Source organism: Cyprinus carpio, chromosome A23, assembly GCF_018340385.1.
Source record: "Cyprinus carpio isolate SPL01 chromosome A23, ASM1834038v1, whole genome shotgun sequence".
Taxonomy (NCBI): Eukaryota; Metazoa; Chordata; class Actinopteri; order Cypriniformes; family Cyprinidae; genus Cyprinus; species Cyprinus carpio.
Window position 1 is genome coordinate 5,109,595 of NC_056594.1, and position 26,365 is coordinate 5,135,959.

Genomic DNA, 26,365 nt, shown 5'->3' on the forward strand with positions numbered 1-26,365 from the left:
TTATTGATTACAATTATTTTAATTTCATAGTAGAACTCTGTATCACAAATGCCTCTCTCTATATTAATTGTAGCTGTACACTTTGTCCAATGTTCATTTGAGTGCACGTGTGTCTTTCCCCCGTGCTCTCCTGCACAAGACTGCGAGACATGGAGGAAGTGACGGAGTACCACTGGAAGAAGCCACCGATGATGCCACCAACTCCTGCAGAGGGACAATTAGAGACACTTACCACCATATACTGCACATGTATTTATCAGAACATAATACATACGTGATCAAGTGTACACTAAACGTGTCACATGGGTTGGCCCATGTCAGTTTTGAGTGACAGATGCTGTACCTGATTGCTGTATACTTTATATCCATGTTTGAGTGCAAAAGCCTTGCCTAGAGAAATGCTGATGCATACATGAGGATGCATACATGAGGGTGTACAGAAAGTGGGACAGGTACATTGACTGCATCACTGCAGAAGCTGCACCTATCCACCTGTCAATCTCCTGCTCCATCTTTCCCTCACTTGTGAACAAGACCCCAAGATGCTTGAACTCCTCCACTTGAGGCAGGAGCTCTCCACCAACCTGAAGGGGACAAGACACCATTTTCCGGCTGAGAACCATGGCTTCGGACTTGGAGGTGCTGATTTTCATCCCAGCAGCTTCACACTCGGATGCAGACCGTCCCAGCGCACGCTGAAGGTCCTTGCCTGATGAAGCCAACATGACAACATCATCTGCAAAAAGCAGAGACGAAATCATGTGGTCCCCAAACTGGACACCCTCCAGCCCCTGGCTGCACCTAGAAATCCAGTCCAAAAAAGTAATGAACAGGACCAGTGATAAAAGGCAGCCCTGCCAGAGTCCAACATGTACCGGGAACAAGTCTGACTTACTGCCGGCAATGCGAACCAAGCTCCTGCTCTGGTCATACAGGGACCGGACAGCCCTTAACAGAGGGCCCCGGATCCCATACTTCAGGAGCACCCCCCACAGGAGGCCGCGAGGGACACGGTTGAATGCTTTCTACAAATCCACAAAACACATGTGGATTGGTTGGGCAAACTCCCATGAACCCTCCAGCACCCCGGCGAGGGTATAAAGCTGTTCCAGTGTTCCACGACCTGGAAGAAAACCGCATTGTTCCTCCTGAATCCAAGGTTCAACTATCAGCCGAATTCTCCTCTCCAGTACTGTGGCATAGACTTTCCCAGGAAGGCTGAGGAGTGTGATCCCCCTGTAGTTGGAACACACCCTCCGGTCCCCCTTCTTGAAAAGAGGAACCACCACCCTGGTCTGGAATTCCAGAGGCACTGTCATCGACTGCCACGCAATGCTGCAGAGGCTTGTCAGCCAAGACAGCCCCCACAGCATCCAGGGACTTGAGGTTCTCAGGGTGGATCTCATCCACCCCTGGTGCCTTGCCACCGAGAAGCTTCTTAACTACCTCAGTGACTTAAGCTTGGGTGATGGACAAGTCCACTTCCGAGCCCTCGGCCTCTGCTTCCTCAATGGATGACATTTCGGTGGGGTTGAGGAGATCCTCGAAGTATTCCTTGCACCGTCCGACGATATCACAACTCCACTTCAAAAACTGCCCACAGGGCACTGCTTCCCCCTCCTGAGGCCACTTATTCCCCCCCATAATATCCCGTATTCATTCCCAAAATACCCACCAAACAACCGATAGTCTAAATACATATCACAACAAAACTCCTCCCAGACCCGAGTTTTTGCCTCCACAACCACCCGGGCTGCAGCCCGCTTGGCCTGCTGGTACCTGTCAGGTGCCTCAGGAGTCCCACAAGCCAGCCAGGCCTGGTAGGACTCCTTCTTCAGCTTGATGGCATTCCTTACTTCCGGTGTCCACCACCGGGTTCGGGGATTGTTGCCTTGACGGGCACCGGAGACCTTACGGCCACAGCTCAGAGTGGCCGCATTAACAATGGAGGCGGAGAACATGGTCCACTCGGACTCAATGTCTCCAGCCTCCCTTAGAATCTGGTTGAAGCTCTGCCGGAGGTGGGAGTTGAAAATCTCTCTGACAGGGGGCTCAGCCAAACGTTCCCAACAGAGTCTCACAATACGTTTGGTTCCGCCAAGTCTGTCCAGCTTCCTCCCCCACCATCGGATCCAACTCATCACCAGGTGGTGATCAGTTGACAGCTCCGCCCCTCTCTTTACCCGAGTGTCCAATACATATGGCCAGAGGTCAGACAAAATGACAACAAAGTCGATCATCGACCTCCGGCCTAGAGTGTTCTTGTGCCATGTGCACTGATGGACACCCTTATACTTGAACATGGTGTTCATTATGGACTTGCACAGAAGTCCAATAACAGAGCACCACTCGGGTTCAGATCAGGGGGGCCATTCCTCCCAATCACACCCCTCCAGGAGTCACTGTCGCTGCCCACGTGAGCGTTGAAGTCCCCCAGTAGAACGACGGAGTCCCCAGTCGGAGCACTTTCCAGCACCCCTCCCAGAGACTCCAAGAAGGCCGGGTACTCTACACGGCCATTCGGCCCATAAGCACAAATGAGTGAGAGACCTATCCCCTACCCGAAGGCGAAGGGAAGTGACCCTTTCGCTCACCGGGGTAAACTCCAACACATGGTGACTGAGCTGGGGAGCTATGAGCAACCCCACACCAACCCACCGCCTATCACCACGGGCAACTCCAGAGTGGTAGAGAGTCCAGCCTCTCTCAAGGGGCATGGTTCTAGAACCCAAGCTCTCCTCCTTGAACCACAACCTTATTGTGGTGGAGGGGTTTGAGTACCCGAATGATCCTAAGAGTTATGTTGTCCGGGGCCATCTGCCCCCAGTAGGGTCTCCGAAGGCAAACAGGTCATAGGTGACGGGTCAGACTAAGAGCGGTTCAGAAGCCCTTTTTTATCTAAAAACAAGGACCGTGATGTCGCCCGGCATGGCGCAGCCAGGCTTAGCCCGAAAGAGCAACGTGGGGCTGACCTCCCATGGACCCACCATCTGTGGGAGGAATCGTTAGGGGCTGGTGCATTGTGGATTGGGCAGCGGTCTAAGGCAGGGGCCCCGATGACCCGATCTCTGGACACGGAAACTGGCCTTAGGGACGTGGAATGTCACCTCGCTTGCGGGGAAGGAGCCTGAGCCTGTGCAGGAGGTTGAGGGGTACCGACTGGAGATAGTCGGGCTCACCTCCATGCACAGCTTGGGTTCTGGAACCATTTCCCTTGAGAGAGGCTGGACTCTCTCTATATGAATATCTGAACATACAAAACATCCAAAGACAGAACAGGGTATCTGCTTGTAAACAAAAACATTATATTCTAGCTTCATGCATTCATTTTTAAACATTTTAATGTGGGTAAGTTTCATAAAAAATAAAGAAATAACATTTTGAAAAAAAAAAAAAAAACGAAAAAAGACTATGAATTGGAATGATAATCAAAACGTAGATGGAGTTGATCAACACCCCAAAGCTTGACTGTAATTATTACCTCTTCATCGGTCGACATTTTATTCCATAACGTTACAGTTTTGATGCTGTTTCATGTCAGATGATCACGTTAGATTACATGTGTTAGTATCTGTTGTTTCTTTTTCTTCTTCACTTGTGTTTTTTTGGAAATTCTGTAAAGAAGAAGTGTACTAGCGTCCTCTACTGTATAACAATAAAAAAAACACAGATTCTAGGAGCACAAGTATAGCTCAAATATATTAAGACTTTTGTAAGTATAAGTCAAGTATACTTAAATGTAATTTAAAGTATATTTCTGAGGAGCACATAAAGCCCATTTCTGAGAAGTACATAAAAAGTAAACTAAAAGCATACTTTCCTATTTTCAGTTTAAAAGAAGTATACTAATAGCACACTTAAATAAACTTCTTTTTCGTAAGGGTCTATGGGCACAGGGAGGAGTAATCTGTGACTGTAGCAGGAGTTGATCTCTTTCACAATGATCAGAGCTGTGAGAGCCACCAGACTGATCAGCAAAGTGGGAGTGTGAGACCGCTAAAAACACCCCCACACTAAAAAGAGAAAAACACATAAAAAACAACACAGACTCATATTTTTATAGAGAGACACATAACAAAATATATTATTTTCCGCCACTATTTTTTCTGGGCCCCCTGAACAGCATAATGACTCGAGGCCCCTTGGTGAAAATCGAATTTGGGCCCCCTCTCCCTCATCGGACCCTTGGACTCATACAGAAATACTCACATAAAGCATATTCGTTATTGTTTCATTCTTTTGTATTTTCGTGTTCGTTTCCAACTTCTTTCATTTTGCAACATTCACTTGAAATATGCCGCACAGTAAAGTCGTTTCTGCTGCAACTTTCACCCGCTGAACATCTCTCGCCTCCGTGTCCATGATGACCGATCCATTCGTCCCATTGGTCAGAAAGTGATGGTCAGGAGGCAGGCGCTCTGAGACGCTCCCGATCATGATGCTAATAACTGCAAAGGTTCCTGGAACATTGAAGGCATGCAAATCAGGTGTTTTCACTAGCACAGGCCAACTACTCTAGGCTGTTTTTATCCAATATATATGACAATTATGCATGAGAATGCAGGTAAATATTGCGTAAAATATATTAAACATTATCTTTATTCTTTCTCTTCCCTCACCTATGGAGACATGTCTAGAAGTACCAAAGATGAAGTACACCAGTACAGGATAGAAGGAGGTGTAAAGACCAAACAGGTGGGACAGAAGCCAAGAGAGCATATGCCATACCTGAGTATCACCACACACACAAACAAGCTTATAATGTATTCCCTTGACTTTCCATTCACATCTGCTGTTATAATTTAATTAAAACATTATTCAGACCGATTATCAGCCTTTTGGGGGGGGGGGGGGCCATCCCATCAATTGCATTTTGGCATTTTTTTTCTTTCCTTTTTGAGAATTTTTTTCCCCCATGTGTATTTCCTTTGTAACTTGCACTTGTAAACTGACCCTGAGGCAGATGCATGATTCCCACGCTGACACCTGAAACCAGGTCACCAAGTCCATTCTTCCGAACGGAATACTGGGGGATCCAGGAGAGAAGCGGTATAAACACCCTTACACAAAAGAACACAATTATAAGTGAGAATAAAGAGCTTTATAGAAAAGAATTTCATTTTAAAGTATCCTTGACGTTATTGGCTGATTGCAATGATATCCACAAGATTAGAACAGCAACAACTAAATTTACACTGATGAGACGCCAAAAAAATCAAAATGAACTTTTATTCAAGTCTAAAATATTATTTAACATCACTGAATCAACCTAAATACATTAGATACCAACAAAACCAGTTTGTATGGGTTAAATCAGGTAAAAATAGCTAACCATTGCAGGATACCATTTTTTTTTTTTACAGTGTATGAAAATGACAATGAAATTACATGCTCTCTATAGTTTTCAAGCAATCGTATGTATAAACAGTCATGTTGCTTTCCCTGTGGTTATGCAAGCTCACATTTCCCTAGTATGCAAGACAACATCCCTAGTATAAACAAGATTCATTTGACCACTAAAACTTTTTAAAAAAGAAGCTTAAAATAGTTTGTTATAAGTAACACCAAGATCATTGGTTTGATTCTCATTGAATATCACACTGTAATGCAATGTAAGTTGCTTTGAATAAATGCAAATAATTACATCTGCTAGGTGCATGTCAATATTTACCCATATTGCAACTTTATTGCAGCCGAATTTAGACAGATTTTGTCACACTTTGTCTGTGCATCTTACCTTTCGGAGTCACAGATCTTCTCCTTTATAGAGGACTGTTGAATGTCAGTCTGCCATTGGACGAGCTCATCTAGTTTAGGTTCATCCAGGATGATCCTCTCCACACAAAATTTTGCTCCAGCATGATCAGATACACCCATGCTTGTCCTGTTCATGTTCATAGTATGCTCCTTTCTGTTTAGGTTTGGGGGTTTCAGCGACTCACCTCAAACCCCTCCTAAGTGGTTAACAAATGGAATGAGACTTTTTTACGTCTTTGAAGATTCTCCTTTTCACTGAGAATAATGAGTCCATTTATGAGTTTTCAAGCAGAGATGACAGACATGATGGAAGGAATCATCTATAGGTGCAGCTGAAGGATTTCTAGGGGGATTTCGATGTGCAGTTATTAGTCCAAACCAGAAACGTCCAGGTGAGAAAAGTTCTTATCAGAGTCTTCACAGGTCCATCCCCCACCACACCCACAGCAGTCCCAAAAACATGAACGTGCCAAATGGATCATGCATCTCTAAATTAACTCATGACACTTCACCAACTCACAAACGCACTGGCAAAAAGAGTGGTTTTCTTTTATTACTTTTGCTGACTTAAACTTAAAGATGCACATTTTGGTCAAGAGTTTATCTGGACAATCTGAGCTAGACCAGGAATGATGTTTAGAGTAATGATTGTTTCAGTCTTTGTTATAACATCTTCAGCCAATGAATAAGTATGGAACCAATTCACCAGACACGGTTATGAAAATATACTTGATATTATTTTGAAAAACATTATCTCAATTTGATAAATGAATGGCATAATTCCAAAATGTTTTCTGACTTCTACTACTGTTTGTGTCCATTTGATGAAAATGACAAGATACTGCTCATTTTAGCATGTACATCAACCTTTTGTGACAACATGCCCCTACAGCAAGGCATAAATTCACATCATAAAGGCAATTCAGAATCGCTAAACATGTCACATATATTTGGAAAGCTGAGATTCTTGTGATTCATTTTAAGATACTGTACAATCAACACAGCAGGCACAACCGGTGTCTTTGTCAGACAACCAACAAGGCTTCATGCTGTGATCCCATTGTGTTTTAAAGCTAATAGCTCCCAGCTATAGTAACAGGCATCTGTTTACAAAAAAAAAAAAAAAAAAAAATTCTTTTGGTATGCTTTTTAGGCATTTTAGGCAAATTTTACAGGAATGCTAAGGGGTTAAACGTTTCAAATGAGATATCTAGTAAAAATAAAGCAATCTACCACATTTCGTTTAAAATGTTTTGGAGCTTATTTTCTGGCATTTTAGCAAACTAAGGTAGGATTGAGCTCAGCAGTCCCATCCATTCATTAGAGTCTGGCTGCCACTGATGCGCGTCACCGCTGATGATTGACAGCATGACTCCTCCCCTTTCACTCGCGTCACCGCTGATGCGCACATACCAAAAGAACAGCATGTTAGTCTCTTTCCTATCATTTTATCCCAGTAAATATCAGAAAAACTCATTTTAAGTTGCTGCGAAGTAGCCACAACACACTTCCCAGGTGAGCTGCACCTCGCGCGCGCTTGCCATGGAGCGCCATCGGTTCACGGAGCGCAGCGCCTCCTCACACACACCGGAGGAGCGAGCGGAGGTGAGGAAGCATCACCATACACACAGCCTCCGGCGCCGGTTTGAGGTGCTCGAGACGCTGGGCAGAGGCACGTACGGCAAAGTCAAGCGCGCGGTGGAGAGACGGTGTGGAAAGACGGTGAGCGACATCAGCTACTTGCACTGCAGTGATGATGTTTTGAATGCTGATATGAAAAAGAGAAAAAATAAAATCAGCCATTTGTTTGACTGACATCAGCATCATAAGCAACGAATAGAGGTTGTCTTTATAATGTAGAAATGTATAAAAACAAAAACAAAATTAGGTTAATAAATTGGCTAAATCTGTTATTTTCATTCTGTTACTTTTTCATCTTTCTTTAATATTATTTTTTCTTCAGCAAGTATCGTTAGTTAACTTGCTTAGATATTTAGAATATTAACATTTTTGCAGTGCACAAAAAAAGTATTTTTGCAATTTTGTAAAAATGTATTTACCTGTAAAATTTAAATCTTAAGGAGTCAGTGTTATGCAGGGATTCTCAACCAGAGGAACCCTGGTTTGTTTTGCTAAACCTCGAAAACTAACAAATAATACTTTTACTACTATGATAGGGTAAAATAGGGCTATGATAATATTCATTAATCACAATTATTGAGTTTAATTTAATGTATGTCATTTTTTAAGTTTACTAAATAGGTGCATGATATTTCATTCTTCAAGTTTATAATTTATAAATAAATAATATAAAAATGGAAAAACTCTAAATGCTTGACGTTACTTTAGTATCAATGAGATACTATTATAGTTTGTGTTAATATTTTGAATTAGAATTTAGAATTTTATATTTTCTGCTTAGATGTTCACTTTGCTTAAAGTTTTAGTGGTTTTGTTGCGTCTGTCATAGTTTTTGTTGTTTTTAAATATGTCTATTTTTTATTTCACTTTAGGTTTTAGTTATTTTAGTACATCAAGTTAAACTAAATGAAAATGAGAAATGTTGCCTTGTAAACGGACTGAAATAAAATAAGTTTTCTTTATTATTATTATTAATATTATTATTATTATTATATTTTAATTTCATGCAGCATTTCTTTTATTTCAAGCAAAAACATTTTATTATTTTTTTTTAGTTGTAGTTTTAGTTAACTGTGCAACCTTGGCTTGACTGTTCTCAATAAATTATGGACTTTTAACATAACATACATATCCTAATAATGTTTAAATGTCATGAATTTATTTAATCAAAAATGTACAAAGGCTTAATTTCTTTTGAGAAGTATATCCAGCATGTTCTCTTACCTCTGACAGCGTGTCAGTCATTCAGCACATCTTTACCTAGCAATTCACCTTAAAGTTAATTATTTTTGGGCTCATCCAATAGGTGCTTTGTGCGTTTACATGCGTGTCTACTGTATGTAGACCTCATGTTAGCACACTTAATTAAATACTTAACCACTCATTCATCACTCAGTCTGTCATTTAACAAAAACAACCTGCTGTCTGCACTCTTTCACAGCCTGAAAACGTATCGCATTAATGCAAAAAAATGAAGTAATCTCAGTGTCCAATCAGATTAGAGCAGCAGCTGAGCCTCTCTCTCACTCCGCCACTCATCCGGACTCAGAGGAGAAGTATTCCGGAATCCAGGAGCCTTAAGCATAGCTGGGATTCCTGCAGACAAACACTAGCAGCATTCAGAGGGAGCCAGGCGCTCGCTGCATGTGTGACAGAGGAGCGAGGCGTCTCTCCAGATCTCCAGATTGGGGTCAGAGTTGCTTGGCAGCTTCCCAGATGGCACTGCCAGTGTCGCCATACAGACAGCAGGTTTTAGTTAGAGTGTTTATTTATTTATTTATTTTTTGTGATTCAGTTTCGATATACGTTTAGCTTCTATGTCTGTGTACATCAGGAAATTCCATTTGCTGATGCTGTAAGCAAAGAAATTAGTTTACCTTTAAACCATGGCTTGATTTCAATTTCAAGGAATTTTGGAATCATAAAAATCTAATAGGTTACAATGGAGCTTTGTGTTTGCTGGTCCAAAACTCACTGCATGCATGCTATGAAACACAGACAGACCCCAACATGTGCTATAAATGAAACAATACCTTAGCGACAAAAGTCAAAAAGACAAAAGCAAATCGGTTTTATTATACACATCACAAAACGTATAAGCGTCTATTGTATATAGTTACATATATTCTATTGGTCATTGACAGTCTACAAGATTATGAAAGGTGGAAGCCTTTTAAAACTCTAATAAAAAATGCGTTATTTTAAAAATATATAAATAAAAGATTGTTAACATTTTTAAGCCTTTTAATGAGATCGGTCATTTAAGCCACATAAACATTTCTGACTTTAAGCCACACAAACTCTATCAACATGAATTGTAAGAGAAACTGAAAACAGAACATGGCAGAAGAGGTTCATTCAAGTCTGTATTAATTGCATTTTCTATGTATTTTTGAATAACTTCATTCATCATTGACTTATGTACTAACAGGCAGGCATACGTATTTGGTTCAGTGGTGTGTGTGTGTTTGTGTGCTTCAGGTGGCTATTAAATCCATTAGAAAGGAGAGATTGAGGGATGATCTGGATAGAGCTCACATCCAGAGAGAAATTGAGATCACCGCCTCTCTTGTGCACCCAAATATCATCCGTCTGTATGAGGGTAAAACACATCAACAGTCTCTCAACATCAATGTGTGTGTCAAATGCTGTATCCAGAATAATGTTAATGAGATGTGTTGTGCTTTCAGTGTTTGAGAGCAGAGAGAGGATTGTGATGGTGATGGAGTACGCGAGCGGAGGAGAGCTGTATGACTACATTCAGGACAAACAGAGACTGTCGGAGGAGGAGGCCAGACACTTCTTCAGACAGATCACCTCTGCTGTGCAATACTGCCACAAAGTAAGCAAACACACTTCAGTTCTTCAAATCTCATGACACTCACAAGCCACACCTCTACAAATACAGCGGACAAACTTTGCTTCAGCAGTTTTAAAAATATTCTAAATATAAAATATCTTCTTATTCCTGAGAATGGTGTGGTTCATCGCGACCTCAAACTGGAGAATATACTTCTGGACAAAGACTTCAATGTGAAGGTAAACAATTCAAACTCAAACTGACTGATTTCAGTTTTCATGGTTTTGAATTCTTTGAAGTGATTCAAATTTACTGCACATGATAATTAAATCATAAGTAGAGTGGTGAAGAGAACAGAAACACAAAATAATTAAACAATTAAAATGAAGAGTCTAATGTAGGATCAGCCTTAATCAGCTTCATTATCATTTTGGAATCTGTCAAACATGGGTCGCTTATTATTTCTCTTATTTTTGGAAAAAAATTTGAGGTGTGATATATTGATAAATATTACTTGACTTCTCAAGTAATCAATCTTCAAGAAATCACTCTTCACTTTGTTTAGCACTGTGTATAGTGGCATCATCGTTCTGGAATATGGGAACATTAAAAGGAAACAATGTTGCATTATTTTGCACAATAGAACTGCCTCAGTCCTTGGTCATTCCAGAACCATACAGACAAGCAATCATTGGATCAGATGACTAGCAAAATAGCTGCGTATACCTCACCGTGCTTCCTAGCTGGTAACAGACAGGGTTGAAGGCATCCTTTGTTTCCATATAGTAACCAGATGTAGGAAATATGACGAAAGATGACTTTTATTTATTATTTAGGGCTCTAGGACGGTTTTACATTTTTCACACCAGATTATGTATCTCTGAGCATGGCCCTTAAAGGGATACTCCACACCAAAATGAAAATTTTGTCTTTATTCACTTACCCCCTTGTCATTCCAAACCCGTAAAAGCTCTGTTCGTCTTCGGGACACAATTTAAGATATTTTGGATGAAAACCGGGAGGCTTGTGACTGTCCCATAGACTGCCAAATAAACAACAGTGTCAAGATCCATAAAAAGTATGTAAGTCGTCTTCAGAATACTCCATCTGCCATCAGATGTGCAATCTGGGTGTTATATGAAGCGACGGGAACACTTTTTGTAAGCAAAGAAAACAAAAATAATGACTTTATTAAACAATTCCTTTGTCAGCGGTCTCCTCTGTGTCTCTCCATATCACCGTATGCTGCGTATGCTCTTCTGTATCAGCCGTGCTACAAGGATGTGCTGTTTTCTTTCAAATCAAAGCTAAATACACATCGAAACAGTGCATCCTTGTGGCGCGGATGATACAGAAGAGCATACACAGCATACAGTGATATGGAGCAATAGTATGTTCCTGCACAACTGGAGGCTGCAGTTTCAGGACCACAGATCAAGGACCGCAGTTCTAGGACCCTAGTTTTTCGTGACAGCGCCACCTACCGTAATGGATGATACAGCGATGGCTGCAGTTTCATGACCGCGGTTCTAGGACCCTGTTGGTTTAGTTTGTAGTCATGTTTGTATATAGCATCAATATATTAATCTATTAATGTGATTTTTGATTTAAAATGCATCAGAGGTTAATTACTAAGTGTGCTTTGAGTCACAATTTTAAATTTAAACATGAATTTACACAAAATATAAATGAAATCTGTATATCAATTTTAAAACAATTGTAAAAAAAAAAAATGGAGAACCTTAAAAGTCTTAGTCTCTTGAATTATACAGTATATTGATTAACCTCCTTAAGGTGAATTAGCTCATTATCAGGTAAGTTAAAAGTTGGAATCAGCGTATGCAGTCACTAAATTACAGCCGATATTTTAAAGGTTGTTGAGAGGCAAGACAAGACACAAGAATGATTCAAGAATGTTTATTTATATATAAATTATGTATATATGTGTATATATATACACTACCGTTCAAAAGTTTGGGATCAGTAAGACTTGTAATGTTTTTTTTTTTTAAAGAAGTCTCTTCTGCTCATCAAGGCTGCATTTATTTGATCAAAAATTCAGAAAAAAAACTGTAATCTTGCAAAATGTTATTAGAATATAAAATAATGGTTTCTATTTAAATATCCTTTAAAATATAATTTATTTCTGTGATGAAAAGCTGAATTTCCATCACCCATGACTCCAAAGTTTAAAGTGTCACATGATCTTCAGAAATCATTCTAATATGCTGATTTATTATTAGAATTATCAATGTTGGCAACAGCCAAATATTTTTTTGGAAGCTGTGATGCTTTTTTTTTCAGGATTCTTTGATTAATAAAAAGTTAAAAAGAAGAGCATTTATTTAAAATATAAATCTTTTCTAACAATATACACTACAGTTCAAATGTTTGGGGTCGGTAAATTTCTATTTTCTTTTTTTGAAAGAAATTAAACCTTTTATTCAGCAATGATGTGTTAAATTGTTAAGTGATAGAAAAGATTTATATTGTTAGAAAAGATTCATATTTTCAATAAATGCTGTTCCTTTTAACTTTTTATTCATCAAAGAATCCTGAAAAAAGTATCACAGCTTCCAAAAAAATGTTTGGCAGCACAACTGTTGATAATTCTAATAAAAAATAATCATATTAGAATGATTACTTAAGGATCATGTGACACTTTATACTGGAGTCATGATGCTGGAAATTCAGCTTTGATCACAGAAATAAATTATATTTTAAAGGATATTAAAATAGAAACCATTATTTTATATTGTAATAACATTTTGCAAGATTACCGTTTTTTCTGTATTTTTGATCAAATAAATGCAGCCTTGATGAGCAGAAGAGACTTCTTTAAAAACATTACAAGTCTTACTGATTCCAAACTTTTGAACGGTAGTGTGTGTATATATATATACATATATATATATATATATATATATATATATATATATATATATATATATAATGTCATTTTTGCGACAACAGCACCAAAGCGAACCCCTTTTCCAACAGTTGCTGCATGGATAGAATGGCTGTAGGCTTCAACTCTAGAGAAAGAGAGAGCAAGAGACAGAGAGAGAGAGAGAAATAAGAAACATTTGTTTAACATATTCAACTGAAATTAATATATATATTTATATATATATGCACTGTTGGAGTTTTAGAGATATATATATATATCTGATTTAACACTTATGCACTGTTGGAGTTTTAGAGAGAGAGCCAAAAAGAATATTCATGTTACTGACATCTAATTACAAACCAAAAATTTGTAAATACATAAGAGCAATATTTACCAATTGAATGATCTCCCTTCTTTCCTCAATTGTTTGTCAATCTTTCTATTAAATTCTTCCACTTCACTGAAATAGTTATCAGAGAACAATCACTTTTGTGATAACAGAAATATCAGTAGCAAAATGGTGCACTAGACATTATGCAAAAATAATTCATATTGTACTCAGATATTATCACTGAAATGATAATCTGGACCAGAAAGGAAGACTTGTTAGAATATTTTGAGATCATAAAAATATCCCTAGTGCCTTTTTAAATCATCTGTCCTACAATGAGCCTAACCAAGTCCATAAAATCACTTCATATTGGCCATGCAGAACATGACAGAAACTAACACATGATAACAATGGACTGTATGTGGAGTTGGCCTGGAGATTAGGCCAAATTGTAACAAGCTATTAAAACTGCCAAACGCCTCATTCATCATTGCAATACAATGCCAAAACAACAGGCTAACACAACTAGGCAGTCAGTGCAGTTTAATTATGAAAGATATTTTATACTTAAATATGGTAAAACAACGAGTATTAAGCCAGTATTCATACTAATACATTAAGCTGCAGGTAAATCTTACAAACCTTACATCAACCATGCTCTTGTCATCTGACAAGTTTAATTAATGTGCTGGCTAGATTCACTTATAATACTTCGTCATTAAAACTCAACAAGGATTTATGAAATCATGGCCACGAATTAATGTCGTAGTAATTAATAAAACTAGCTCACGAATTCTTAATTTGGTGGGAATTAATTATTAATTCATAGTTAGCAGTTCTCACTATGTAAACTTCGCACCGTTTAAGCATTATAAAATAAAACTTAATTAAATATCGGTACTCACCGTCTGATTGCTGTCCACGTCGTCCATCTTTAATTAGTGTTGATCCAGTACAGTAGGTGGCGCTGTCACAAAAAAACTAGGGTCCTAGAACTGCGGTCCTAGAACCGCGGTCCTGAAACTGCAGCCTCCGGTTGTGCAGGAATACCCTTCTCATATGGAGAGACACAGAGGAGACTGTTGACAAAGGAATTGTTTAATAAAGTCATTATTTTTTTTTTCTGTCTCTTCATATAACCCAGATTGCACATCTGATGGCAGATGGAGTATTCTGACGACAACTTTCATACCTTTTATGGACCTTGACACTGATATTTATTTGGCAGTCTATGGGACAGTCACAGGCCTCCCGGTTTTCATCCAAAATATCTTAAATTGTGTTTAGAAGACGAACTGAGCTTTTACGGGTTTGGAACGACAGGGGGGTAAGTGATTAATGACAAAATTTTCATTTTGGGGTGGAGTATCCCTTCAAATTCATGCAGAATCTGATGTATGTACAATTTGTATTTGTCTACAAGCAATTCAGCATAAACCTTCATATCTAAAGTTTTTAAGCTCATGAGAGGAATAAATTCAGTCAAGTGTGTCAAATGTTTGACGGGTGGTGTAATACGATTCATTTCTGCTGCTGCATTTCTAATGATAATTCTACTTCAAAATTAACCTCCTTTCATATGGTGTTCTGCTATTTTCGTCCACCCTCTACGAATCAGAAATAGATTCCATTAAATAAATAGAAGTAGGTCACCCATTTTAATACAGAACTGCTTTATCTGTAAATGCTCTGTTTGTTGTAGTTGGCTGACTTTGGCTTGTCCAACCGTTACATGAGAGGCCAGTGTCTGGACACGTTCTGCGGGAGCCCACTGTATGCATCTCCAGAGATTGTCAATGGACTTCCATACCACGGCCCTGAGGTGTGATTTCCAGTCTTACCAGTTACTCTGATTGCTCATCCTTGTGAAAAAGAAGTACACTTAAGCATGCTTTTAAAAAGAGTGCTTATTTATTAGTGCTTATATGTGAACTGAATGTAATGTTCTGAAACTTGATTGTATGTTAATGAAAATATATTATAGTTTAAAATTATATTCAATGCAATTAGCTGAACTTTAGAGTGCTTTCTGACCCACTTAAGTAGGGCTTAAGTACATCTTATATGTGATTATATATGTAATCTATTGTAATATGGTTAAATGTACAGCTGAATCTACCAACAAACATACTGTAATGTAATTTCTATTGAAAGTTCCAGGTAATGTATTTAGATATATTTGTAATTACACATTTGTAATGATGAAGTTGCAATGTAGTAGATTATATTCATTTTGCATATAACACTCTACAGTTAAAATTACATTCAAGTACTTCACATGTGCTTTAGTATGTGTCAACACATGAAAATTAGTGTACTTCTTTAAAGACACACACACACAAAAGATTATTAAAACACAACTTTTAATTTTTACAGTAAACACATTTTAAGCATTGCTTCTGCTCTTTTTATGTCCCAGGTGGACTGCTGGTCTCTTGGTGTGCTGTTATATGCTCTGGTTTATGGCTCCATGCCTTTTGATGGTACAAGTTACAGCATCCTTAAAGAGCAGATACGCCACGGACGATATAAGATCCCAGATATCCTGTCAGGTGAGATTCACGCACTGCCATATATCTGCCCATCATAGTAACATCAAGAGTGAGGCTTTACCATGACTCCTTCAATTCTTCCTGTAGAGGCCCGTTCATTGATCGGATGGATGCTCACAGTGAAAACAGAAGACAGAGCCACTGTGGAAGACATCGCTAGTCATTGGTGGCTAAACTGAAACTCCACTCTGCCAAGACAGAAACATAAGGAAAGAACACTGACCACAAACAGCAGCTTTGTTCTGCTGCCGCCTCTTGAATCGTCTTCCCACAACCAGCCCACGAAGGGCATCCTGAAGAATCTCTACAATCAGGTTGAGTACACAGACAGGTCTGTGTCTGCTGGAAACGGTATGGCAGCGACTTGCGAAGATGTGGGACGAATCGGGACAGATAACGGGAGGAAGAGGAAGGGCATTCTTAAATGTCACGGAAAGTTCTCCGGTGTTTCTCCAATCACGTCGGCTCCTACGTGGTCACATGGCTTCAGCAGAACTAGCCAGGAGTGTGACGGAGGTGAGCAGCAGGAGATGGAGTTTGAGATCAAGATCTCTCTGTGGAAAACACACGAGTCTACAGACGTACACTTCCCACACAATACCTATTTCGATCATGTACAATGACTGTAAATGCATCAAATTTAATAACAAAGAATATAGCTAACACAAAAAGGTTCAGTTAGTTAACATGAGTGCATTAAGTATCATTAACAATCTTATGTAACATTTATTAATCTAGGTTAATATTAATGTATTATGTTATGTAATTATAAAAAAGTTATTTATTTAATGTATAAATATACCATTGGTCGTTGTTAATTCATGTTTGTAATATTAATGTTATACAACTTTAAATATATATTAGAATTTTTTTTATTAGTTATATATTACATACTATACATTAACATAAACCTAGATCAGAAACGCTGTATAAGTACTGTTATAATATTAATCAAAATTTATTTTAAAGTATTGCCATATATAACCCATTAACACTTCAAAAGTTTCATAACACTTCCAAAAACTTTTTTTTTTTTTTTTAATGAAATACTTTTATTCAGCAAGGATGCATTAAATTGATCAAATGTAACAGTAAAGACATTTATAATATTACAAAAGATTTCTTTTTAAAATAAATGCGGTACTTTTGAACTTTTTATTCATCAAAAAATCCTGAAGAGCAAAATGTATGAGTGATAACTGTCAAAAAATTAAATGTAACATTAATAAGAATAAATTTTTGCTGAGCAACAAATCACTGAAGACTGGAGTAATGATGCTGAAAATTCAGCTTTGAATCACAGGAATAAATTACACTTTACAATATACATAACCAGAAAACAGTTATTTTAAATTGTAATAACATTTCACAATATTACAGTTTTTACTGTATTTTTGAACAAATGCAGAAGAGACTTTGAACACTTGTGATGTGCATCCAGATCTGGCCTTACATTCCAAGCAGCACAAAGCGTCATTATTTGATCTGTAACACGAATCAAGGAGTCGCAGCAGTCGAGCATGCTGCTGAATAACTCATAACCATAATCATCTGGAAATACCTGAGACATTAGAGCTGCTAAGATAATGTGAACTGTGAAATTGCTAATAACCCAGGTCAATTCGTTTATTTGCTTCAAAGGAAGTTAAAGCAGCTATGAATCCGCTAATCCCAGCCCAAAAGAACAGAGGCTTTGTCCGGAGCTACAGTCGTGCCATTCTCACTTTATACTGGCATAGAAAATGGGCAAGAGTTTGAGGGCACATTCATACAACCTTTTGCTCTCTGGCTCTCATTTGCTTTCTCACGTGAAGAGAAAATACGCTTTTTAGACTGATTAGCATGACACAGTAGAATTAGTATTAAAATCTCAGTTAAGCAGCAGTGTTTGTTCTTGTGTGGCCTATTAAGCAGATCGTTTTTATTCTTTATTCCCTTCATTGTTTGAATGAATGAATGAGAGGATATGTGCAGTGTTTCCAAAACACTTACCTCATTTAAATTCCTTTTTTTTTTTTTTTTTTTTTTTTTTAGGAGGATTGGGGCGGAAAAAATGCTTTGATAAAAACACCCTGAAATGTAATAATTAAAATGAGCATACCGAACGCCAACACTTTCGTCATCTAAAACTTTTTTTAATAAAAAGAGTGGAAAAAAATCCACACATATTTAGAAAACATTTAATCTCTCCAAAGTTAAATTACAAACATAATCTACATTTTTACACACGGTTGAAGTCCGTTCAAGAGTCGTCAGAGAAGACTTGACCCATGGCAGCCAGTTTGGCACTGAACGGCTGTGTGGGGCAGGAGAGCACCCGAGCTTTCCTCCTCTCTCCCGGCTTCAGTGCAATGCTCTCTTGTGAGCCGCCGGCGCCTGGCTTCTCCTCTGATTGGTCCGCTGCAGGCCTGAGTGGTTCTGAGAGGCTGATGAGTATGTCCTGTAGTTCCCTGCGCTCGCTGTGGTATCGGCTGCAGCAGTGGAGCGCAGCGGGGTCCAGCGGATGAGCCTCTGTGTTAAACACATAGCCTCCTGCGCTGAGTATGCAGTCGCCCTGCAGGCCGCCCAGCTCGAACTCTGTGCCCGTGTTATGAAGGAAGTTTTCAGGATCGAAGAGGAGGTAGAGGTATTTAATGGTCTCGGCCAGGAAGAAGGACTCCATGCGGTTGTCCAACTTGTGGTCCCTTACATCCTTCACCCGGCGAAAGAAAAGGATCAGTATGTTTAGGAACTGTGTTGGTTTCAGTCTCAATATCGCTCAAGTTTTCAGATGCATTCTGAAATGTAACCCTGAGACACTCACAGTAGCAAAGCCGCAGTTCACTCGGCTGATTTTGTCAATTGACTCGACTGCATCCCGGCCTAGTTGCATGAATGTCGGGTCACCAGTGGCCTTATACAGATACAAGGCGCTCTCGATCAACTCTGTACAACACAAACACACACAGAAGGGTTACTTCAGTTTCATTCATTCATATAAATAAAACAATTTTACAGCATTCAAGATTGTCTTCAGAAAATGTGCGTGTGCGGAACATGTAGTGAACATTGCCCATTATTTGCGAAGCCATTGCTTAAATGTTCTGAGTGGTTGCTAAGGTGCTTTGAGGGGTTGTTAGGTTATTGGTATAGTTAGTGTTTCTGGTGGCTGTTGGGTTGCTGTGGTGTTTTAAAGGGTTGTGCTCTAAATGGTGTGAGCAGTAGTTACAGTGGTGCTTGCTAATTGCTGGATTACACTGCATCTGAACAGATTTTTAAACAGTGAGCATCATACGTTTGGTGACTTTGTTAATGGTTGTAAGGGAAAAACAGGACATCATACATTAAATCACTCATAGCCTGGCCCTAAAAATATCATTAATACACTGACACTTAAAAATATATGCACATCTGTCAGCTCAAATCTGTGGACTGGTTCTGATTTTTGGCAAATACTGTCGACTCGCCCAGACTGTAATTCAGGGCTAACATTTGTGTAGTGTATTCATGCCCTTTAGCAATCCATTCACATCAAATCCATGGATTTAATTATATTCCTTTCATGACGGCACAAAACAGTCCAAATTTATGAAACCTCTATATTCTCTCTAACAAAACAAGATTAAAAAACACCACATATTACTTTAGAATGCTTTTAAATGAAATATATTTATTTTACTTGCCTAAACTCTCACTTCTATGATGAAAAAACAATCAAATTGTCATGCAATAATTTATTAAAAGTTGTAAAAAGCAGCAAAATGTGGACTTATTTTTTTTCGATCCTTCTTTTTCAAATTACTAATTATCAACATAATTAGAGATAAGTGAAAAAGGCTGAATGTATTCTATCAAAGTCATATCATATATTTGTTTAAATGGTTATATCTCTTTAAAAATTCTGTTAAAAGTCCAAAAGTATGTATTGTGTCTTCACACTTGCTTCCCATACTAAATCTGTGCATTTTTAGATCTAATCGCCGTGTTTTATAGATACCTGGGCGCAGAGGGTATCCCTCTCGTTTGTCCACGGTGTAACCTTGAGGAATGCTGTAGAACTCCGGGAGTCCTCCAAACTGACGCCACACACTGTAGTAGTTATGAAAGGTCTTTGTGGCACTGGAAATATCACCTATCAAACTCTGATATTACATAAACACACACGTGTGCATTACTAGCTGCCACAGGAATCAACTCTCAGATGCGTGTATATATATATATAACAGAAGACTTAAAACTAGTCAAACTGGTGCTTTCCCTTTGTCTTGTGACACACTGGACGAGTGTATGGTGACAGATCTGCTTCCTCACCTGCAGTCCAGGCCAGAACGCCTCCAGAGACTGAAACACAGGCATTGATACTGTTCCCTTATGCATCTGCACCCACAGATACCAATCATCAAACTTAGTGTAGTTCTTTATGGACTTATCAAATTCTGCAACACACATTTGAAAGTTGATAATGCTTTCACGTAGGCAAGATAAAGACAGATAAACAGCAATTATGATGAGCTATTCTTATCAGAACTGATAGCAATTGTAACACAGCTGCAGTTATTGCTTTATTGATGTCAGTTTTTACCGTGAAACATTGCCAGCAGCTCCTCGTCTTGCAGCATGATGGCCCCCTTTACCAGATACTCGAAGTACGAGTCCACTCCCGCCCCAATCCCTGCGTCCTGAGCCACCCACTTAGAGGTTATGACATCTATATGGTTGCCCACCTGAAAAAATGAGAAGGTTATGTGATAACAAGAACACTGTATGCTGGAGCCAGATACATAATTTCAAAAACATCACAATAATCCACAAGTAATCCGCACAACGCCAGTCCATCAGTTAATGTCTTATGAAGCGAAAAGCTGACTCTCATTCTGACGGCACCCATTCACTGCAGAGCATCCATTGGTGAACAAGTGATGTAAATTTCTCCAAATCTGTTTTGATGAAGAAACAAACTCATCTACATCTTGAGTGGCCTGAGAGTAAGCACATATTTCAGCTTTTTTCTTTTTTTTTTTATTATTATTGCTTTAATATTTCACATTGTGGAGTTAAAACCAAAGAATATTAGTATTCACTACACTGGCGTCATGGTTGTCCTATAAAAGGCCTGGTCCAGATCAAAAGCTTTTACCAGGCCGATATCAGAGCGTGTTCTCCATAAGGCCCTGAGAGCTTTGCGAGCCACGTTCTCAAACACAGGGTCTCCAGTCAGTCGGCTGAGGGAGGAGAACTCCAGGATGAAGGTGCCCACTCCAGCGGTGCAGGTGACCGGGGTCTCGCTGGGGTTCACGCCCCTCAGCAGGTTCACCGTGCCATACGGCATCCCCGTGGGGGTCTGGAAAGCTGAGAAGAGACAGGATATATGAAACTGACAGTATTGATGATCAAATTACTTAAATATATCTTTAAAAGACTACTTCATATACAGCATGCCAGATTAGGATTAGTGTATCATAAACCACCCACTCTTAAAAATAAAGGTTCGTTATTGTCTTCTATGTTTTTCTACCCATAATGCATTGGGCTCGATCAGACAATATGTGAGCGGGGACATAATGCATGATCTGTAACTTTCACAAAAGCCCTGAATTTGTCAAAACTCTGCCTGATTATGTGCTTTATGTCATCTGGCAGCCTTTTGCTGACAAATAAACATATCTGCTTACACTACCAACATTTTAACAACACAAAACGTTTTGCACTAACATTTACATTTAATCATGTTTGCAGACACTTTAATCCAAAGTGACTCACAAATGAAAACCACAACAACAGATTCATGCCAAACGTTTCAGACAGCGATGGGTCTGAGCCCTGAAGCATATGTTAGCTCCCTCACCAGGCAGCAGTTTGCGGGCAGCATCCTCTGCCAGGCGCAGAAGTGGTCCGGAGCAGGGCCAGCCCTCCTCCACCTCCATCCCGGCACGCTTGGAGAGCAGATGAGCCGAGAGGAGCCCACCGACCACTGCAGAAGAGCGACCAGAACATCAGCACACACACTGGTGAAACCCTTCAATGTCACGGACTACAGGCCAGCATTACAGTTTCCCAAAAACACATCCGGGTCGTATTTCACCCCAAAATATTCTGTTTTGCATTGTGCATTTACATTCACGACAATAATGCACATTACCACATTTGCAGCAATGCAAAAAAAAATACAATTTAATAAAATAATACACAGATATATAACTTTACCTCGTATATTTGTCTCAAACACAGATGCATTTACATCAGTGTCGAAATCGACCGTGTCCTGGAGCAGAGTGGCCACGCGCTGGAACTCGGTGTGGTTTCCCAATATCTGTGATCAGAAAGGAAAAACATTCTCTGCATCTGAACACTGCATGGCACGGAAGAATCTTGCCGAATGAAATTTCATACCAGCAGTGTGTCCAGCGCATCGATGAGTGTGAGGGAGAAACTGAAGGAAACAAACAGACAGGTCATAATGAGAGAATATGACTTCTAAATCTTACTGTATGTTTCAATATGAGAAATAATGTATTACAGACAATAAAACAAAAAGTCCACAGTAAGAAACAGGAGTTAATAATGCCACTGAAAATACAATTATACCAGTTTTCCCAGTGATACTGTGGGCCAAAGACATCATTGAATGTAAAAGAAGTGAAATGAAAATTTTACACAGTTAAAGTTTGATCAAGAGAAGCCGACTGCTGTAAAGAAGTCCTGGGATTTCAACACCTGGAACATAATCTGTTCCCTTCGTGATGTACAGGTACTGAACAAGTTACCAAGAAGAGGTGGTGGCCATTATTCAGGCGTGATGTTTGACTACCCGAGGAAAACCGAAACGGACTGCTGTCCTTTTGTTAAAGAAGAGAAGAGTGCATGGACAGTGTTTGTGCTGTAAGCTCACACCTGCCCCAGGTGTCCTGTCCATCACATGTCAGCGGCCTCAGCTCATCATAGGGATATGCATTTTCTAAGTAGCTGTTGTATGCATGATAAAACATGGACTTTATTCTGTCCCTGTTAAGACAAATAACACAAACAGCAAATGTTAAACAGTATTAAACGGAATATACTCAATAAGCAGTATCAGGCATTACAGGCTACAGGTGACTAGTGTAGCACACACTGAACAAGCTTACTGCTGACATTTATTTACACGTGAGCATATGGCAAAGCTGATTGACTGACAGTAAAAACATTTATTTGTATTTGTAAGAGTAACTGTAAAATGCAATTAACTCTATAACAGCACCCTGATCATCTGACCTACTTATAAACAATAAACGCTGAATTTGGCATATCATACATAAATCTCACCTGTAATGGGACATTTCCTGCTCAGTAAAAGCTGTGCCTTCAACATGACTGATGCTCGGAGACAGGTATGCGGCGCAAAAAACGGCGGAGAAAAGGAAAGTAAGCATGAAGTAACGAGATGTGAACAGAGGCGAACAATACTACAATTTCAAGCGACATGGATATGCACAAATAATACTACAAACAGTGGCAAGAGGAAGTGCACGGACTGCGCGTGCGTGTGAGCGAATGCTGACGTGCAGGTAGCTCGCGCTGTCGGGGTTTAAAATAAAAGCCCTGCGACTGCGGATGAGAAACTAAAAGTCCTCGGTACTGAAAACACGGTTGTGAAGAAATGAAATGAAAAAAAAATATATATATACATACATACAGGGTGCGATTTGTGAAAAAAAAACAGAGGGGGGGATGCTTTTGAAAATTTTTATGAAATGTTTTTAATACGACGTAAATTGTATTTAGTGTGATCTCAGTTTAATAAAAACATTGTAAGCCTACGTTAGGCCTATTAATTGTAATGATTTAATATCCACGGTTATTCAAAACAACAAATTACATCGAGAAAGCGAGCAAAGAACACAACGGAGCTTTTGAAACTCCGAATCAGTTAAACCATTGCGTCGCAAAATGATTCACTGTTTCGAAGCGCTCCAATCGGATCGTGTATCGCGAATCATTTGATTCAGATCGGGACGTCAGAGCGGGTTAGCATGATGTTTTTTTCCCCACCGGGGATAAAAGTAATTCAGCAGAGGCAGGGATGCATAGACCAGAGGGGGGAATCGCACCCTGCATACATATATACATACATACATATATATATATATATATATATATATATAAAGATTTAAAAAAAAAAAGATTGAAAAAGACGCATGTCACCATTTGTCTTTTCAGAATTTTTATTAATTTATTTTTAAATCTTCCTACAGAAAACAAAAGTTGACTTGTAGAAGTTAATCAACAAAACAAGACTAATCAGCAGCACCTAAGCAGCAAATTGATGTCTGGCAGTTTCCAAAATATCATCTGTTACTATTCAATAAAACTTCAAACAAAGTAATTCAGACAAATAAGCACCTTCTTCTACCCAACACAGGTTTTAAACGTTGAATCCACTGAAAAGGTTGGAGATATGTTAACTGAGACAGCTTATCTTGAGTAATTATGATGTGATGATGTGAGAACCATGAGAACATGAATAACGTTGTCAACTTTAAATTATTAGAGTTGTAGTTGTGGCTCAATGTGCAGTACCAGATGTGAGTGTATATGTGCATCTAACTGTGCATGTAACTGTTTAACATGAATAGCATTTAAACTCTCTATACACAAAACATATATAGTGTTCTCAAATAAAAGATATACAACCAGAAGTAGAAACGTACAACCATCGAGTTTCTTATGTGTTCGACAGCTTATCATTTTTCTGAAGGAGTTTTCTAAAAAACACTCGGTGTTTCTTTTTTTATTAAAAAGTGAAAGTGAATAAATAACAATGAAGGGAAAGTTAATGTGCATAATGTTTTAAATAATGTGTAGTGGAGCTGAACTGAGACCTGTGTATGCTGTAATTTAATAAGCGGTCACACTCAGCAGCCTCTGCCAGCAGTTTATAAGCATTCCCATCATTTTCACTCTCCGCCGCTGTCTTCCTTTTGCTTTCTTCCCTGGTTTGCAAGATGCTTTTTTCCGTCTATTTAACTGCAAAATAATACATATTCCTACATCATGTTAAATCCTCTCTTTAGTTCAGATGATCATAATTATTCAGATTAACTTTATTTTGATTATTTAATTTAAAAACATATAAATGCATTTCTAGATCCTTTCTTTGTTTTGATTATTCAGTCAAAAAAACTAAAGCAAAGAGATAAATATTATACCAGTCGTTCTGGTTTGCGGCAGTTTCGTGTGATGAGCAGCTCCATCTGTCCTACCACCTTCGTCATGTGATCGGCATGCTCCTGTCTTCTGCTGTCACTCAAGCAGCTGAAGATCTGGGTCATATTATAGATATATCGCAGGATACGGTGAACCTGCCAGTAAAACACACTGATTATCAAGACACCACCAAACATCAATCAGCTCAGTGGCTACTCTCGAAAAACTGTAAGAACCAAATGTTGTATTAAGGAAACATACATGTAGCCATGTACAGGTGGCTGTACCTTCTCAGAAGGACAGTGGTCCTTTTCTTTTGATATGTCAAATGCACCAGTCAGATTCTGGGCCAGAGAGAGAAAAGCACTTGTCATAAAAAAGCACTCACGCAGTTCATCTTCTGCAGGTCACCAGAAGAGGGCAGCAAGTAACCATAAACTCATGACCAATCTCACTACACCCTGACTGCTTCATGCTTTAAATGGAGCAAGAATGCTTATATAACGTGTTAGATGATCAAACAGCAAGACAGATTTACTAGAAGTTGACTACACAGTCAGTCTGAACAGATGAACTGGGGTTATGAGATGCCACTCACCAGGTTCTGGAGCTCAACCAGGATGAGAGCCCTGTAGGTGCTGATGATGGCAGTATAATCACAGGCACGTTTACTGTGGGCCGCTGCGAGCAGCAGCATGACAGTCACACAGACAGCAGGTCTGTTCACACACTGCACACAACACACGCAGCTGCAGCATCAACACTCGCTTCACATTTACATTCAAACTGATTTTGGAGTATTTCAGGCAGACTTGTCAACTACAAATCAAAGTGCATAGTGCTATATGGCTGCTATAAAACACATGACCAGAGCTGATGTGCGACTAAACTTTATAAAACACGTCATTACACACACACATAGACCTACAACTACAATAAAATAAACTATATTAGGCTCTATTAATTAATAATTCTATAGGCTTTATTATTGTTGTATTATTCTATTATATTATTTTCTATCATTATTCTGATAAATAATAAATAAATAGCATTTAATGGCTCTAAAATTTAATGGCTCTATTATTATTATTATTGTCTTATTATTTTATTATTCTGATCACAGCATATTAAACATGTCTCGTTTGTGACCAGAGGGAAAGTCCCATTTTGAATAAAAAACTGATTAATTATAATATATATATATATATATATATATATATATATATATATAT

General features: G+C 38.9%; 2 protein-coding genes and 1 long non-coding RNA gene across 3 annotated transcripts; 1 reads left to right on the forward strand and 2 right to left on the reverse strand.

Annotated features, from left to right (window-relative positions):
• Window positions 1-7,151: 7,151 nt before the first annotated feature.
• LOC109096275 (NUAK family SNF1-like kinase 1) lies at window positions 7,152-16,761 on the forward strand. The gene is made up of 7 exons (XM_042712726.1): window positions 7,152-7,479; window positions 9,880-10,000; window positions 10,089-10,240; window positions 10,372-10,437; window positions 15,122-15,241; window positions 15,839-15,971; window positions 16,059-16,761. The coding sequence occupies exons 1-7, from the start codon at window positions 7,300-7,302 to the stop codon at window positions 16,148-16,150; spliced, it is 864 nt and encodes a 287-aa protein (XP_042568660.1). The 5' UTR covers window positions 7,152-7,299; the 3' UTR covers window positions 16,151-16,761.
• LOC122135066 lies at window positions 13,094-14,375 on the reverse strand. The gene is made up of 3 exons (XR_006153294.1): window positions 14,325-14,375; window positions 13,483-13,548; window positions 13,094-13,233 (listed from the first exon to the last, which is right to left on the reverse strand). It is a non-coding gene; the product is annotated as an uncharacterized LOC122135066 (long non-coding RNA).
• Window positions 16,762-17,927: 1,166 nt separating the features above from the next.
• On the reverse strand, window positions 17,928-23,512 carry LOC109054834 (ER degradation-enhancing alpha-mannosidase-like protein 2). The gene is made up of 11 exons (XM_019072081.2): window positions 23,253-23,512; window positions 22,842-22,952; window positions 22,341-22,380; window positions 22,155-22,260; window positions 21,796-21,921; window positions 21,088-21,299; window positions 20,533-20,674; window positions 20,262-20,386; window positions 19,948-20,092; window positions 18,775-18,896; window positions 17,928-18,669 (listed from the first exon to the last, which is right to left on the reverse strand). The coding sequence occupies exons 1-11, from the start codon at window positions 23,357-23,359 to the stop codon at window positions 18,214-18,216; spliced, it is 1,692 nt and encodes a 563-aa protein (XP_018927626.2). The 5' UTR covers window positions 23,360-23,512; the 3' UTR covers window positions 17,928-18,213.
• Window positions 23,513-26,365: the final 2,853 nt, after the last annotated feature.